Source organism: Theropithecus gelada, chromosome 10 (assembly GCF_003255815.1).
Source record: "Theropithecus gelada isolate Dixy chromosome 10, Tgel_1.0, whole genome shotgun sequence".
Classification (NCBI taxonomy): Eukaryota; Metazoa; Chordata; class Mammalia; order Primates; family Cercopithecidae; genus Theropithecus; species Theropithecus gelada.
In genome coordinates, this window is record NC_037678.1 from 61239596 (window position 1) to 61258106 (window position 18511).

The 18511-nt window shown below is 46.8% G+C and overlaps 1 protein-coding gene across 1 annotated transcript in view; it reads left to right on the forward strand.

Moving 5' to 3' along the window:
- The window catches only part of CHD6 (chromodomain helicase DNA binding protein 6), a 214427-nt gene that overhangs the window by 192153 nt on the left and 3763 nt on the right, over positions 1-18511 (forward strand). Inside the window, exons 31-36 of the mRNA XM_025399445.1 lie at positions 1003-2577; positions 6000-6151; positions 6876-7082; positions 8023-8475; positions 10452-10643; positions 11656-11775. Coding sequence (XP_025255230.1) covers positions 1003-2577; positions 6000-6151; positions 6876-7082; positions 8023-8475; positions 10452-10643; positions 11656-11775 — 2699 coding nt within the window. The remainder of the gene's footprint in view (positions 1-1002; positions 2578-5999; positions 6152-6875; positions 7083-8022; positions 8476-10451; positions 10644-11655; positions 11776-18511) is intronic.

An 18511-nucleotide genomic window follows, 5' to 3' on the forward strand; every position in this document is an offset into this window, starting at 1 on the left:
TATATTGGAAAGATGTGGACCTTGGACCTTAAATCCTGGTTCTGTCACCTGGAGCAAGGTAGTTTATCTGAGCCAATTTCCTTATCCTTGAAACAGGACAGGCATGATGATGATATGGTGGGATTTTCATGAGAACTAAGTAACATGTATAAAGTACCTAGTGTAGAATACAGTGGTGTGATCACAGCTCACTGTAGCCTCAAACTCCTGATCTCCCAGATCCTCTTGCCTCAGCCTTCCAAACAGCCAGACTATGGGCACATGGTACCATGCCCAGATAATTTTTTTTATTTTTTGTAGACTTGGCAGAGGGTGTCACTTTGTTGTCCGGGCTGGTCTTGAACTCCTGGCCTCAAGCGATCCTCTTAGCCTCTGCCTCTCAAAGTGCTGGGATTATAGGCATGAACTACTACTATACTATGCCTGGCCTAGTACATGCTTATTTAAAGGAAACTAATACTATTTTCAGAACTGGAGTTTTTATGCTCTTCTTTCACACCCCTTGGGTCTGTCCTTCCATTCTTTTTTTTTTTTTTTTTTTTTTTTTTTTTGAGACGGAGTCTCGCTGTGTCACCCAGGCTGGAGTGCAGTGGCGCGATCTCGGCTCACTGCAAGCTCCGCCTCCCAGGTTTACGCCATTCTCCTGCCTCAGCCTCCGAGTAGCTGGGACTACAGGCGCCCGCCACCACGCCCGGCTAATTTTTTGTATTTTTAGTAGAGACGGGGTTTCACCATGTTAGCCAGGATGGTCTCGATCTCCTGACCTCGTGATCCACCCGCCTCGGCCTCCCAAAGTGCTGGGATTACAGGGTTGAGCCACCGCGCCCGGCCTGTCCTTCCATTCTTTTTCAGTTTCCTGTTTTAGCAAGGGCCCACACACCTACAGCTGCCATGCTGAGGAGCCAGAGAGCTAAACTCCACGGCCAGAGATGCAGGGGCTCAGGTGGGCGGAAGTGTCTGAGGCCACCTTAAGTGATAGGCTTTATTTTCCTTTCTCTCCAGGTCCCCCAGATACCACCATCTACGTTGAACCCATCACTGAGGAACGTGCTGCAAGAACTCTGTACCGCATTGAACTGTTACGCAAAGTTCGAGAGCAAGTGCTTAAGTGCCCTCAGCTGCATGAACGCCTCCAGCTGTGCAGGCCCAGCCTCTACCTCCCAGTCTGGTGGGAGTGTGGGAAGCATGATCGAGACCTGCTCATCGGCACTGCCAAACATGGGCTGAACCGCACTGACTGTTACATCATGAACGACCCCCAGCTGTCCTTCCTGGATGCCTATAGAAACTATGCCCAGCATAAAAGATCTGACACCCAGGCACCAGGAAATCTCTGTTGTCTTTACCAGACCAACTCCAAATTATATGAATCTCTTACATATACTCAAATGAGTAGGACTTCAGAGTCCCTTGAAAATGAACCTGAGAATCTAGTGAAAGTAGAAAGCAGAGATGATCATCTCAGCCTGCCTGATGTGACTTGTGAAAACTTTATTTCTAAAGTTCAGGATGTCATTTCCATCAACAATGATGAAAGCCTGCTGCCTGAGTCCTTAGAGAGCATGATGTATGGTAAGAAGGTGCTCAGCCAAGAACCAGGCTCTTTTCGGCAGAGCCCAAGTACCAATACAGAATGTAGAAAAGATGTTATTACCATCTCAATAAGCAAAGATGGGAACTGCCAGCCTGGTGGCCATGAGGCAGAAATAGCTTCCGGCCCCACTTTTATGGGTAGCTTAGAAGCAGGAGGAGTAGCTCAAGCAAACATCAAAAATGGAAAACATTTGTTGATGTCTATTTCAAAGGAAGAGGACCTCTGCTTCAGTGAGGCAGGACAGAGACCCGAAAGCATCAGCCAGCTGGAAGCCAAGTGTTTAGCTTCCCCTTCCTTGAATCCAGGAAATGAAAGTGGGTTTGTAGATATGTGCAGTCTTAGTGTCTGTGACTCCAAAAGAAACCTGTCATCAGATCAGCAATTAATAGATTTATTGGAAAACAAAAGCTTAGAAAGTAAATTGATTTTGAGTCAGAACCACAGTGATGAGGAGGAGGAAGAGGAGGAAAACGAGGAGGAAAACTTAGCCATGGCAGTAGGCATGGGGGAAAGGCCAGAGGTATTGCATCTCACAGAGCCCACTATTGACATCTCAAGGGAAAAGAACCAAGGCTTCCATGCAGATGAAACCAAGAAAGGAAGCTTAGAGGTGGCAAACCAGACTCCTGGACTACAGAGGGCTTTCCCGCCTCCAGCAGCCTGTCAATGCCACTGCAAACACATGGAGAGGTGGATGCATGGCCTTGAGAATGATGAATTTGAAATCGAGGAACCCAAGGCTTATATCCCAGATCTGTTCAAAAGCAAAACCAGTACTATCGCCATGGAGGGTGAACCCACTGCTGTTGGATCAGAGCCGTTTAAAGTGAAGCATGAGCTTTTAAAAGAACCTTGGAAAGAAGGTGCAGAGGGGCAAAAAGTTTTCCCCACATATCCTCTCGAAGGAAGTGAGCTCAAAGCAGAAGACATGGATTTTGAGAATAAAGATGAGTATGATAGAGATGGAAACTGCCATAGTCAAGGTACAGTATGTAGGATCTTGTCATATTTTGGATAAACTAGTTCACACATGACGGGGGGTTGGATTTTGGGCGAGAGAGTGCTTCATATTTTTACAGCTTCTGAAACAGACCTGCCTGCCCTCACCAAAGGTCATAGGCCTTGGACTGAAAATTCAAATAGCTTAGTAACTGTGGTCATGTTGTAGAAAATTGAAGAAGATCATAGACAATCATAGCACTTTGGCTGCCTCACCCATATAATTTGGGCAGGGGCTTGTGTGTTTTCATTCAATAGATGCTATGTATGGTGTTAAGGGGAAATAGTTTGTTCTTCCCCTAGATAAGGTGCTTCAAACTGGCTAAAGTGGAACAGCCTTGGGATGTTAGGAACTTGCAGTTTAATATGGGGGCAGTTAATTTTTCAGGAACTGAACAAAAATACAAATAAATTTGATCTTTGTTAAGGTGGGCAAAAAAGCCATTTGTTCATGTCATTGTCAAAACTGTGTGACTTAAGGTCGGTGCATTTGGTTTAGATTCCTTTCAGTAACTCAAAAGAAATAAAAAGTTTACAGCAATAAAGAAAATAGATTTGATCCTTTTAAATAGGGAGATCTTAGATAAGGGTTCAAGCTAGAAGGAATTTCAAAATGTTAAGAATCTAGGTGACCCTGAGATTCTATGGACTTTGCAAGAATAGACATACAGTGATTAGGGATCGTGAGGAACAACAGCAACAAATGATTATTAGCTGTAGTTTTAATTTTTTTCAGATCCAAGAAGGCCTATTAGGGTGAACAAAAAACCAAAAACAACTCCCTTCATGCCTGGTCCACTGTGATGCTGAGGCGTGTGGACAGACACATCATCCCTTTCTGGGGCACTGATTTTATGTTAAAGAGGGAAAGAAAAAGGAGCTAAGCTAAGTCCCCCAAATTATCTAGCCTTTTTTTTTTTTTTTTTTTTAAGACAGTCTTGCTCTGTCACCTAGTCTGGAGTGCAGTGGCACAATCTCAGCTCCTGCAACCTCTGCCTCCTGGGTTCAACATCCCAAGCTGGGATTACAGGTGTGTGCCACCACGTCCGACTAATTTTTGTATTTTTAATACAGATGGGGTTTCACCATGTTGGCCAGGCTGGTTTTGAACTTCTGGCTTCAAGCAATCCACTTGCCTCAGCCTCCCAAAGTGCTGGGATTATAGACGTGAACCACTGCACCCAGCCTCAAGTTATCTAGCTTTTTCTTTTTAAACTCCTTGGTTTTATTCAGAACTCTTGGGAAGAGTTCTGAACGCAAATTAAAACTTACACACTAGCTGAGATAAAAACCGAGACGCCAAATTGAAAGTAGCTTGATAGGCCGGGCGCGGTGGCTCAAGCCTGTAATCCCAGCACTTTGGGAGGCCGAGACGGGCGGATCACGAGATCAGGAGATCGAGACCATCCTGGCTAACACGGTGAAACCCCGTCTCTACTAAAAATACAAAAACTTAGCCGGGCGTGGCGGCGGGCGCCTGTAGTCCCAGCTACTCGGGAGGCTGAGGCAGGAGAATGGCGTGAACCCGGGAGGCGGAGCTTGCAGTGAGCTGAGATCCGGCCACTGCACTCCAGCCTGGGTGACAGAGCGAGACTCCGTCTCAAAAAAAAAAAAAAAAAGAAAGTAGCTTGATAGAATTGTAACCTCAGCCAACCCAGAAGGAACCAGTCTGCAACTATGCCTGATTCTCCTCACGGCAGGCCACGAAGCATTGCTGCCATGTGTTGAATTATAAAACCCACATTGCTTTTTGAACCCTGTTGTGGGTAAAAATCAAATTATCGGTCCTTGGAAATCCAGGCAGTCAAGTGAGTACAAGGTACGGTTTAGAGGAGAAATTGTGTTCCTGAACTGGTATCCTTTGATGGCAGCGTCAGCCTTGCTAAGTCAGAGTAGAGGAAGCAGTGACCTTAATAAGCTTTGGTGAGCATCATGTGCACGTGTGGGTGGGAGTCCCTTCACTGATGGTTTTAAAAGTGCTTCTGAAGACCTTGGAAGGGATCCTCCACACATACGAGGTGTGGGACAGGTAAGGCAGAGAAGGTTAGCTCTGCTTTCGAGACTAGAAATCTACAGTCCTGAAGGAGCAGTAATTAACTGGTACACCTGTCAGGGCCCAGGTCTCCTGGCTTTTTCCAGGTTTTCTCTCTCACATGATTTCGCTTTTTAAAAAAAAAACTTTCAACTCCTCTGCTTAAAACCTTTCAGTGGTGGTCCCCCATTGAATCTAGAATAAAATCCAAATTCTCTATCCTGGCCTACAGGACTCAGCATGTTCTAGATTATTTCCACCCCTCTAGCCTCATCTTTGTACTTTTCACCTGGCCCTCACTTAGTTCCTCAGCATGTCCACAATACCCTTCCCCGTTGCCGCCTCATCTTCATGGGACTTCCCTCCTCCGAGAGACACTCTAACAACCTACTTGAGTAGGTTCTTCCCTGTTGTTCCCTATCATGGCACTTGGTTTCTTTCCCTCGATAGCACTTACCACAGCTTGTAATTGTAGTTGCTCTTTTACTGTCACTGCTTTCCTGGCTGTATTCCCTCATAGGGCCGTAAGAACCTTGAGGGCCTGGGCCGTGTCTGTCTGACTTATCCTGAGTCTACCAGGCCTAGCAAGGCCCTGTTTTTCATGGTCAGGTCGCTGCATTTCCCTAGGAGACTTGTTGCACATTCAAAAGTGAAATATCCACATTTCAAAGGATGGATGCTCCTTGTCGTCGAACCAAGAAAGAGGTCAACAACTTTTCCTGCCTTAGGTGTTTTGCCATTGTCTGTTCATTTCCTGTAAGTGGATCTTTGAAGATCTATTCACGTTGATGATAAACTTTCACCATTACTGAAGCTTGAAAGAATAAGTTGCATGTCCATTTCTTTCCATGAGTGAGGTAATTGAAATGTTCTGAGTTTCTTGGCATCTTTTACATGAATCAGGTCTGTCTGACATTTGTTGTAAGCTTCCTGACTTTCACTCTTTCTCATATTAATCACCCTCTTGCTGTTCCATTTCATAGACTGTCCCTTCAAAGATCTCAAAGTATTAGAATATTCAGCTTTCCCTTAACCACTACACTGAGTGAGAAGCCTCTTTGTGATTAGTCATCCCCTTTCACTCTTGGATACACAAGAAAAATTTCCTTTCTCTTGTGTTGGGATGTGGATGCAAATGCTCACTAGAGGATTTGCCTTGGGAGCCCCAGAGCAGGATTTGCTTTTATGGCTTAACTGATACGGTTCTCCTAGAAATAGAAGATATCATAATTAATATTCCATTTAAAATAAATTAGCACAGAATAAGCTAATTTAAAAAGAAAAAGGAAAAGATCAGGATAGCCTAATCTCTTAGATCACTGTTTTCTCACTACGACAGTTAAGTGTCTGAGTAATTTTTTAACCTCTTCCCAAATTATCCAGGGAAGTACTCTGAAGAGGAGAGCAAGAGCTCAACATCGGGCATCGCAGGAGACATTGGGGATGAGCTACAGGAGGCTCGAGCTCCCACTATTGCTCAGCTGCTACAGGAGAAAACTCTCTATTCCTTCTCTGAGTGGCCAAAGGTATCCCAGAGCTTGCATTTCCCACCCCGCCCCAAAACCATTCTCAGCTTTGAATTGTTTTTAAACCTTTTAGAAATAGTTCTGAACAACAAACTCAGAAATGTTTAATACCTTTAAAAGGTGTTAGTTATGTAGCATTTGAACATTAAAGATACACGCACTTAACTAATTCGACTGTAAGATGAAGGTGTCAGATTGTCCTCATATTTATAGTGCCATGGCTTTCATTTGTATTGTCCAGACTATGATTTTTATTTTTTTTTTTTATTTTTTTATTTTTTTTTGAGACAGAGTCTCGCTCTGTCGCCCAGGCTGGAGTGCAGTGACCGGATCTCAGCTCACTGCAAGCTCCGCCTCCCGGGTTTACGCCATTCTCCTGCCTCAGCCTCCCAAGTAGCTGGGACTACAGGCGCCCACCACCTCGCCCGGCTAGTTTTTTTGTATTTTTTAGTAGAGACGGGGTTTCACCGTGTTAGCCAGGATGGTCTCGATCTCCTGACCTCGTGATCCGCCCGTCTCGGCCTCCCAAAGTGCTGGGATTACAGGCTTGAGCCACCGCGCCCGGCCTATGATTTTTATTTTAAGGCTTATAAAGTGAGTATGTTTGAGTGTGCTCTTTTCTTATCGACTCCTTCTGGTGAAAAGCTTGACCCTTGATCTCAAAGGATTTTGTGAGTTTAGGTAACTCGATCCTTATTCATCAGAGCTTTATCCTTTTTTCTAGGACCGCGTGATAATTAACCGCCTAGATAATATCTGCCACGTGGTGTTAAAGGGGAAGTGGCCCTCCAGCCAGCAGTATGAGCCCTCAGGCACACTGCCCACCCCGGTGTTAACCAGCAGTGTTGGTTCTCGAACCAGCCTCTCAGAGCCAGAAGCAGCAGAACACAGCTTCAGCAACGGCGCAGCATTGGCGGCCCAGATTCAGAAGGTGAGCTGGCAAGAATGGAGTGACCACAAAACAGAGAATGGTGGGCATGTTCCACGTCTCAGTTGAGTTCATTCATTCAGCAAATGTTTACTGAGTGGATAGGGGTTTGTTTTGCCAAGCCATTAGTGTTGATTGGGGAATTTAGACTTTATCCTGTATGTAGTGGAGAGCTAGTAAAAGTATTGGAGCAGGAGAAGGCATGATGAAAGCAGGGGTTTGCAGCTCACCTAGAGTGGTATACGGCTTGGCTAGGAGGGCCAAGCAGGAAACTGATAAAGAGAAGTTCTAGACCCAAGTTGGCTCGGAGTGGATACAAAGATGGGGGGAACTGACAAAGATGATTCCATGACCAATAAATATATAAGGAAAGGGAAGCATGAATGGAACAGTGTGGTTGACCCTTAGAGAACTGAGCCAACAATGGAAGTTGATAGAAATTAGGGAAATCAAGGCAGGAGTGAGCGTTTTGGTGAGGGTGATGAGTTTTGAGATACATTATTAACATGCTGGTTCTCATGCTCAACTGCACATTGCAGTCAGCTGGGGACCTTGTCAAGCTAATGATTCTGATTTAATCAGTCCGGAGTGTGTCCTGGATACTGGGTTGTTTTAAACTTCCCAGATGATTCTGATGCACAGCTGAAGTTGAGCATTCCTGAGTTATCATCTTGCAACACCAAATGTAGTTCATGGACTAGCAACTTTAGCAGCACCTGGAAATCTGTTTAAAAAGCAGACTCTCAGGCTCTACCTCAGACCCACTGAAGTAGATTCTGCATTTTAACAAGCTGTTCAGGTTTGAGGAGGCCCGAGTTAGAAGAACTCCTAAAAAGATGATTGGAAATAATATGAGGCCTAGGGAAATCAGGCCTGGAGAAAGAGCTGGCGTGCAGCCACTTGTGTGGCATTCAGACCTCTCTTGCTGTTTGTGTGTTCACAGGAGAGCTTCTTAGCTCCAGTATTCACAAAGGATGAACAAAAGCACAGGCGCCCCTATGAGTTTGAGGTGGAGAGGGATGCAAAGGCTCGGGGCCTGGAGCAGTTCTCTGCCACCCACGGGCACACCCCTATCATCCTCAATGGCTGGCATGGGGAGTCAGCTATGGACCTCTCCTGCTCATCAGAGGGGTCCCCAGGAGCCACATCCCCTTTCCCAGTGAGCACCAGCACCCCTAAGATTGGGGCTATCAGTTCACTTCAGGGAGCCCTTGGCATGGACTTGTCTGGGATTCTGCAAGCTGGCCTGATCCATCCTGTGACCGGACAGATTGTCAATGGAAACCTCAGAAGAGATGATGCGGCCACGAGGAGGCGAAGAGGGAGGCGGAAACATGTTGAAGGAGGGATGGACCTCATCTTTTTGAAGGAGCAAACACTTCAGGCAGGAATCTTGGTGGGTATCGAGGTCATTAGATTAAAAACATTCACGTTTCTACACTGAGAAACAAATCCTTCTTCCTCAGACACAAAATAATTTGTGGATCTTTTATCTCTATTTCAGTTGTCCTGCTTTCTTTTCTCTCATTATAAGATGCCCTCCATCCTCTGTAGAACTAGATAGTTACTAACTCATTAATGGCGCTTAATCTGCTTACAGCCTGGAGAAATGAGCCAGGAGGTCTTGCCATTTCAAATAGGAACAACCCCGCTCCTCCAGGGTTTCAGAAGAGCCACTGTTGACGGCACGGCAGAGCAAGATGGCAGGGTTGAGTGTGCAGCGGCTTTTCTCCGGGGTAGTGAGGCTCTCCGAGACTGGGGTATGGGAGAAAGAACAGGAGTCAGGGCTACCTGAATGTGACCCTGGCTCTTCTGCTTGACTTACTGGGTGACATTGGGCTACAACTGAGCCTCACTTTGCTCCTCTATAAAGTGGGGCAACAGCATCTACCACGGAGGGTTGAAGATTCACGGAGATCATGCTAAGACAGTTTGTTCCAAACTCAAAGGAAATCATTTGCAAACAACAGAAAAGGTCAGAAACCGTATACCTGGCCAAGAGAGATCCCTTTTATGCTTTGTTTGATGCTTAATGTTGTATTTTGGATTTTCCCATTTACTGGATTTTGAGAATCCATTTTATGTTTTCTTATTTTATTTATTTATTTTTTTTTTGAGACGGAGTCTCGCTCTGTAGCCCAGGCTAGAGTGCAGTGGCCGGATCTCAGCTCACTGCAAGCTCCGCCTCCCGGGTTCACGCCATTCTCCGGCCTCAGCCTCCCGAGTAGCTGGGACTACAGGCGCCCGCCACCTCGCCCGGCTAGTTTTTTTTTGTATTTCTTAGTAGAGACGGGGTTTCACCGTGTTAGCCAGGATGGTCTCGATCTCCTGACCTCGTGATCCACCCGTCTCGGCCTCCCAAAGTGCTGGGATTACAGGCTTGAGCCACCGCGCCCGGCCTATGTTTTCTTATTTTAAAAGGAATAGTAATAGCTAGTACTTATTGAGTGCCTACTACTTACCATGTTCAAGGCTTTACATGATTATCTTGTTTGTTCCTCACAGCCACTCTGAAGATGGGCTTGTTATTCCCATTTTATAGATGAGGAAAATAAGGCTTTAAAGCATTAAATAATTTCCCCCAGATTATCCAGCTAGTAAGTGACAAAGCAGGAAACCAAACCAAGGACCTTGTTCTCTAGGGGCTGAGAACTTTACTGCTAAGCCATATTGCTTGGGTTATGTCTTCCTCTTAGACTTCCAAAGTAATTTGGGAAGCTGAAGTGACACGTCCTTTCCCTGCTCAATCCTGCAAGCTTTTAAGAAGTTCGTTACGTTTTTTAGATGTGCAACACCATAGTTTCTCTATAATGATCATAGAATTCCAGTGGAATGACCAATAAAAATTTTCCCTCTTGTCTTCAGAGTATTTTTTTAATTTATTAATGCAAACACTTATTTAGCATTGACATTGTTACAGACCCTATTATAGGCTTTAGTAAAACAGAGGTAAGACAGGCATTCAAACTATAGAGGGTGAGTAAATTGTGGTATGGCGTTTTCTTTACGTGAGAGAGCTAGGGACAGAGTGCTGTGGGGACAGGAGCTGGAGCAGTGAGTGCTGCCTGGGACAGTGGGCAGTGGTGACAGAGGAGGAAAACTGAATCCGGCAGTCAGGATGGAGTTAAAGTGTACCAAGTGGACAAGAGCGGGAGAGGAGCGCTCAGGTGAAGGGAACACCAAATCACTTGCAAGAGCTTATGTGTGCGTGGGTCAGTGGTATGTGTAGGGTTCTAATTCAGGCGCCCCAGCTGAGTAATATCAGGGTGGAAATAGATGGAGTGATTCAAATAACACCTTACGTGTTTTCTTTTTTTAGAAACTAATTTTCATTCTGTCGTGATTATACATACTCGTTTTTCCTTCATCCAGGAAGTCCATGAAGACCCAGGGCAGGCCACCTTGAGCACCACACACCCTGAGGGGCCAGGGCCTGCCACCTCGGCTCCCGAGCCAGCCACGGCAGCCAGCAGCCAAGCCGAGAAAGCCATTCCCAGCAAGAGTCTGCTTGATTGGCTGAGGCAGCAGGCTGACTACTCCTTAGAAGTTCCCAGCTTCGGGGCAGTAAGTGTTTGTTGGTGCTGCCTGAGATCGCTGTTTACTTCCTGCTGACTTGTTGCTATTTTTGATGAAAGCATGCTGAGGGAAACCAGAAAGTTGGGAGCTATTTGGGAGAAATCTGTCAGCTGACAACATCATGTTAAAGGACTTTTGTTTTTAAGTTTAAATTTTGATTAAATTCTCCAGTAATAGAAATGATAGCCCATCTCAAAATACTATGCCAAAAAGTAGACATGCAAAATCCTAAGAGGACAGAACTTGTCCCCTGTCCCCACAAACATTGCCACACGGTATCATAAGCTCATAGAGAAATCTTTAGGTTGCATAAACTTGGCCACCTGTGAAAATGTTCCTTTGTATTCTTTTCAAGTTAATACGTTACCATTTGTGGTGGTTGGGGGACTGTCCTTAGTTTTATGGTTACTCTGCTTTGGGACATTCCCTTCAAATTACCTTACTGCCTTTGTCCTAAGTCCCTCAGACTAGACATTTTTGGGAGAGGACTCTTGAGCACGATGTCTTTTTTGGTTTTTCTCTTCTCACTTGCTCACCTACCCCACCACCGTCTTTGTCCTGGATGCACCTAACTATTAAGATACGTATGTAGAGAGCACACAAGAAGAGGAGAACACATTCACAGATGCGCACCCTCCAGAGACAGGCGAAACCAGCCAGGCAAGTAGCAGTGACGAGAGAATCCAAGGAAACGATCAAGAGGAAAAGGCCAGGGATTAACAGGGCCCTGGCAGCCTGGTGAATTGGCTCATGTGTTCTAGTCTGGAGGGCTGGGGGCCCACACAGCCTGTTTTCCAGCTTACTGTAGGAACACTGGTGCTTCAGGAGAGAAAGCCTAGGTGAGGCCAGGTAGCTATTTCCTTTAGTTTAACCTGGCCAGCTCCTGTGCAGACAGCCATTGAGGAGAACAATAGCAAAACCAGTTGAAAGGCATCAGCCTCATCAGAAGAATCTGGGATAGCGGGTTTTGTAATGTTGTTGGTCTCCGTTTTCATCCTAGAATTTTTCAGACAAACCAAAGCAGAGGAGGCCACGCTGTAAAGAACCTGGAAAATTAGATGTCAGCTCTCTGAGTGGGGAAGAGAGGGTTCCTGCCGTCCCCAAGGAGCCAGGACTGAGGGTAAGGAAGAAGACCACGTGAGTGTGGGGCCAGGAGGAGCATCCTGGTTGAACCATGCCTTATACACTTGAGAGAAAGCCCCAGCTGGGAAGGGGTTCGCTGGGAGACGTCTTTCAAGAGGACTAGAAGCCAGCACAGGAAGTTGATTAGCAGCAAGAAATGGTGCTGTGGCATTTTTGAGCACTCTGTGACTCCCAGTGGTCATTTGTTTTCAACCCTTACTTCCAGAATTGTTTGTTAAACCATTGCCAAAGCTTGGGTTTGTGTTTTGTTTCTCCTGTGTGCAGAGTTGCAAGGGGAAAGAAATTTTAACCTTTGTTAGTGAACAAAATTCATTATTGGAAGTTTTCATTCCTAATTTAGGTTTTTATGGCTACTGTTTAAGACATTTCTTCCTAGTCCGGCCTCACTGGCAATGAAAAACAGCTGACTCTGAGCACTACCCTTTTCCTGTTACAGCATCATGAGACTGGAAGGGACTTCAAAGACTTCTTTTTTTTTTTTTTTTTTTTTTTTTTTTTTGAGACGGAGTCTCGCTCTGTCGCCCAGGCTGGAGTGCAGTGGCCGGATCTCAGCTCACTGCAAGCTCCGCCTCCCGGGTTCCCGCCATTCTCCTGCCTCAGCCTCCCGAGTAGCTGGGACTACAGGCGCCCGCCACCTCGCCCGGCTAGTTTTTTGTATTTTTTAGTAGAGACGGGGTTTCACCGTATTAGCCAGGATGGTCTCGATCTCCTGACCTCGTGATCCGCCCGTCTCGGCCTCCCAAAGTGCTGGGATTACAGGCTTGAGCCACCGCGCCCGGCCGGGACTTCAAAGACTTCTGCAGAATACTTCTAGTATAACGAATCCGAGTTAATTATAGTTTACAGATTAGTACAAATTTGGACTACAAAAGTCATAACCTCTAGGGGGCGGTAACAACATTTCAAGTTGAAAATGTGTTGAGCTTGGGCAAATTATATATAAATGTGCTTTTAACCTCCTAAAAACACTTTCTGCCCGAATAGGGAACTTCTGAAGATCCTCGTGGGGACTGTTGCCTTTCCCAGGTTGTTCCATAAACTCAAGCTTTCCTGAATGCCTTCTCTTAAGTACTCTGCCAGCTACATCTTTCCTGGAGTAGGAATTCCCTTCTCGGTGGGATTGCTTGAATGTGATTTCTTTTTATAGCTCCAAAAGACCGCCCACCCTAGTCATTTCCTCCTGGTGCAGAAAGAGGTTGGCATTTAATGTTCTCAGGGAACTTGTTCCAGAGTTTGTCACCTGGATTACGGCTGGTCTAGTAGCCCCACCAGTGGCCATTGCTCATCTCCATCTGCTACCACAGCCCCTTTGAGGGGGGACTTGGACCCTAGACAGTTTGTCACGTTGGAGAAGCTGCTCTTTTTTTCCCCTCTTGCTTTAGTCTCAGAAAATGTCCCTTCCACCCTTTTCTTAGGATTCTCCCCCCACTTTCTTTCACCTGCAGCAGTATGAGTTGGTTCACCTTTGTTTGTGTCCCCTCTGTCTTTCCTCGCCCCTTCACACTGCCTCCCACCTTCTCCTTTTGTCTCGGCGCACGGTGTCTCAGATACGCCGTCAAGGGAAGACCTCCAATTCTTGCTTTGTTGTAGTCTCTGAGTTCTTGCTTTAGAGATGTGTCAGGAAGAGCCACGTAGTTCCCCCTTGGCTTGCTTGTTTCTTTCTCCATGTCTAACAGTTTCCCTCATGTTCCTTGGAAACTAATGTTCATCCCTCCCTACAGATGCTGACCCTTTGCCAGAAAACCCATCTCTAAGCTGTTCTTGCAAGCCAGCCTCTTCCCAGAGATGTGTTAGCCTCCTTTGTTAAATAAACACACTCCCTGCCTCGGAGGCCCTTTTCCTGCAGTAAGGCAAGAACAAGACCTCAGGCAGCTCAGCCTTCCCAACAGGGGCACCCGTGTATCTCCTGCAGCTCCTCTTGGAACAGGGCCTTCTAGGGTGCACTGTACTCTTTTTCTTTGCCATAGATACTTAGTCCATTCAGGCTACCATAACACAATACTGGGGGGCTTATAAGCAACAGAAATTTATTTCTCACAGTTCTGGAGACCCAAATGTCCAAGGTCAAGGTACTGACAGGTCAAGGCACTGGCAGATTGGGTGTCTGGTGAGGCCCCATACCACATCATCCAGACAGATGTCTTCTCACTGTGCCCTCTCATGGAGGAAGGGACCGCCAGCTCTCATAAGGTTACTGGCCGGGCGCGGTGGCTCAAGCCTGTAATCCCAGCACTTTGGGAGGCCGAGACGGGCAGATCACAAGGTCAGGAGATCAAGACCATCCTGGCTAACATGGTGAAACCCCGTCTCTACTAAAAAATACAAAAAACTAGCCGGGCGAGGTGGTGGGCGCCTGTAGTCCCAGCTACTCAGGAGGCTGAGGCAGGAGAATGGCGTAAACCCGGGAGGCAGAGCTTGCAGTGAGCTGAGATCCGGCCACTGCAGTCCAGCCTGGGTGACACAGCGAGACTCCGTCTCAAAAAAATAATAATAATAATAATGTCACTAATTCCATTCATAAAGGCTCAGCCCCTATGACCTGATCAGCACCCTAAACCCCCTGCATCCTATTACCATCACCTTGGGGCACAGGATTTCAACATAGGAATCTGAAGGGACACAAACATTTACAGCAGAAACCCTACCCCTCTTTTTAGAAATAGATTTAAATCTCACAAGGAATTCCTCCTCCCTTCCTTCGAGCTCACATGGCCCTTCTGCCGTAGGCACTGTGGTTTGGATGGGTGGTGTCCACAGAATTATCATAGCACAGGCTGCATGGAAGGTTGTGGGATTCAATTTTTAATGCCCAGTACCTAGTGGTTACTCATTAAATATATGTATACACACACATATACTTAATATAGTTTATATATGTAAGTTACATATGTATATATTGGTTTTACCTATATGTGTATAGTTTTGGGGTTTTGCTGGGCCATTTGACAGTAAGTTGCAGACATGACATATCACCCCTAAATACTTTAGCATGCATCTCGTAAAGAACATTTTCCTGCATAATTATTGCTATTATTACATGTACATATTAATAATACCTGTCATTTAGTCTATATTCAGATTCCACCAGTTATCCTAAAAATGTCTTTAGAGCTGGTTTCTGTTGTGTTCTGGTTTGGTTTTAGGATTTTTAAATGAAGAGCCACACATCGCATTTCGTTGTTAGGTCTCTTTTCACCCAGCACGTATTTGTTGGACGAATGTACTAACCTTCGGAGAAGAAAGGAAGCTCCGGTCACCACCTTCTTTTAACTCCACCCAGAGTTAAGTTTTAGAGTTGGAGTAATGCTACCATGCATTGATGAGGATGTTCTTGGGCTGGATGCCTGTGCAATTAGATAGAAAGCAGATTTGCCTCCAGTGTGCTTGAACATAAGGAAGCTCCTTTTCCTTGTTCTCTTTGCCCCCTCCGCAGGCCTTTCCTGGAAGGGGAAGCAGGTTTGCTCCCAGGGTATAATTACCGGGAGGGAGAACTGCCAAAGCCCGCCTGGCCGCTGTGTGTGGTCGCCGCGCTGCTGGGAGGGGCACCTGACTGGGGTGGGCAGCAGCTGGTGGCTGGGGTGACTCCTCCACAGGACGTGGTTAAAGCTGACTTCCTTTGCCAGCACTCTTGTTCTGCTGCAAATGAAGAGCGTTCTCTTTATCCTCGGGGCCTTTCTGCTGCTATTCTCCACATCTAGAGGGGAAGAAAGATCAGCTTGTGCCTTTTAAGCAAGTTCTCATTTCTGAAAGGACCCACCATTCTCTCTACACCCATGATTCTCAGCAAGGGCAGGGAAAGGATGCTTTTGACATCCCATATCCTGAGAGTGCTATTTGCACTTACTGGGCCAAGGCCAAGGTGGCGAAAGGTCCTTTGGGGCATAGACTGGTCCTAGATACCCTGAGGAGGGTCTCAAAGCATGTTAAAGAAGACCTGATTTATACCAGATTCCTTGAAAATAAGAAGGAGGCACCATTCATCTAGTGCTGGGCTTGTTTTCTTCCTAACAGAAAGAGTTCTGAGATGGAATATGCCCCTCTCGCTGGAGAGTTATGAGGGCACATTTGTGGATGTACAGGAAAGACACTCCCCAGCATCTTTCTCTGCCTCTCGGTTGTGGGTAGGCTGCAGGAAGAGGGCTCGGAAAGGTGTGTGGTCAAGTTGTGGTTACCCTGGCTGAAGCACCCTGGGCTGTGGTGCCATGCCAGCAAGGGCCTGAGACTGCTGTGTAGACAGACTGGCTGGCCCAGAATGAGGCGATTTGCATTGATGAGCTCAAGACAGACTGGTGAGAAATTATCCTTTTAGCCTGGCCCCGATCCATCAAGTCCTACTGTCTCTCTTTAGAAATAGGAACCAGCCAGGAATTGCTTCCCCAGTGATCCTCCCTAGAGCCAGAGGGGCAGTTGCCAGCCTAGCAAATTGCAAGTGGCAGGTCATGCTGGGAAGAAGAGAGGGTGTGGTGTGCTGTGGAAAGAGGCCTGGGCTGGGAACCACAGGGCCTGTGTTCTCACCTGCTATGTCCCTGACCAACTGTACCCTGCCCACCCCCACCCCCACCCCCACTTGTGAAAATGAAGGGGACTAAATATAACAGTTTCAGGGATTTCTTCCAGCCCTGTGATGCAAACCAAGGCTTTTTGAGAAGAACTTTCTTAAAGTTGCCATCATAAAGTTTTTTTGTCTATGATGAACTGGGGTTTTATATATATTCTTGGGAAACTCAAGGACAGGTGTAGGAGTTCAAAAAATATTTCTGGGGACTCAGAAACATTCAGATATGCACGTTTTCACACACCTATGAATCTGTAAATTCTCTGTAAACAGGCATGATGATAGTACTGACTCCACAGGGCTGATTCACTGATTGGTTGAGACGCTGCTGGAGCCCTCCGTACAGTGCCTGACACATGATCAGTGCTTCCTCATGGCGTCTCGCACTCTTCTGCTGCTCATCCTCTTATCACCACCACCTTCCCTGCTGCCTCCGACAGCCGTTCCCCTCGCTGCTGAGTGCCCACTGCCGTGGGAACCAACACAGTCCAGCTGCTGCTCATTTGGGGCCCACCACACACATGTGTCCTTACAGCCCATGAGAACCTGAAACCAGTGCCACCAACTAAGGTTACAGCTGCCCCTTAAATAAAAATCTGGTGGGTCTTCCAAGGATTTGCTTCTTTCATAGTTTATGGAGAAGAGAGGCAGTGAAAAAAATGGGAAATGCCAGGGCTGCCGAATTAAAGTTAAAACTAGGTGCCCTTAGGCAGATTGTAAATAGATTTCTTAACTGCCCTCAGGCCTGGTGGCAAGTCTCAGCCCAGAGATATCCTCAGCTTCCCTGGCTTCTTTCTCTATGTTCTGTGGGGTTTTTTCGGTCATTCTGGTGTCTCTTGGTGAGACCCGCACCTCCTTTCTCGCCCCAAGAGTGTGCCCCATTGAGAGGTACAGCCAGATCCCTGCCTCTGATTCCCACAGGCAAGGAGGCTGTGGGCTGATGGAGCCTCAGCTGCTGCTTGTCACATCACCACCCCCGACTCTGCAGACTCTAGTGGAAGGGAAGGTATTCCAAAGGAGAATCCTGGAAAGGCCGCAGGCGCAGCCCAAGGAGTTGCCTCAGCAGCCCAGAGGCCTCACCCCTCACTGTTGAGCTCTCCTGCCTCATGCTGCTCCGTAGGCTCCACATTCCAGCCTTGATGGTGATCATTGACCTCAGTGGAATCCAGTGTGACAAGATCCATTGAGGCCACTGTGAACATGTTGCTTCACCATTGCTGTAATCAAAGGGAAGGGGGTAAAACAGCACTGCCTTTGTAGCAGGAACCGTAAGAAGAAGATGCCCAGGCAGTCAGGGAGGTGCCAGCAGGGGAGGGCTTTGTCCTCACACTGTACACCTCCTCTGTGTGAGGAAACTCTGAGACTGCTCAACTGCACAAGTACAGTTCACCTTTTTTCATACCATGGGCATGTACTACTTGATAAACTAGCTGATAGCAGTGAGGTGTGGAGGGCAATCAAAAGAGAGAAAGGCATGCAGTTCTCCAGGGGCGCAGGGCCTGCGGCACTAAGTCCTGAAAGAAATCGCTCCCCATCTGTGGGGAAGAAATTCTCTCTCTCTAGGGATTATAAATTCAGAGAAAGATCCATTGTAATTGCAGTGGTTTGTTTACGCTCCAGGGACCAGGTTCCTGGCTGCATCCTCTCTGCCCTGCAGAGCTCCTGAGCTCCACTCTCAAGAAGAAGGGTGTCGGGCCGCAGCCTGCGCCTCCCTCTCCATGTGCTGCCTCCCGCTCGCGGATGCTGCTGAAGCGATCTGCCTCCCCTGTGATTCTGTGCAGCTCAGCCGTCCTGATGGGTTATGGGAATGTCCAGTGCAGGTGCCAGATCACCCGTGTTCAGGGCCCTGGTCCTGTCACAGTGTGGTCCACATGGAGCAGAAGTGCTTTACTGCAGAGCTCTCTGCTAATTAAGAAAATTGGAGAGCGAACCTCCAAATAGAGAAAAAATAGATGGTCTCCCTTAGGGAGAACATGACTTATTTTAGTGGCAGTTTCCCCAACAATGTTCAAGAAGTCCTTCATTTCTTCAACAAGCATGTACACATCCCATTGTATTCAGAGAGGGGTGGGGCATACACACAATAAATAAATAATGTGCCATTAGCAAGCACTGCTTCCTATGGATCAGGTAATGTGTTAAACCCGTCACTTTCAGC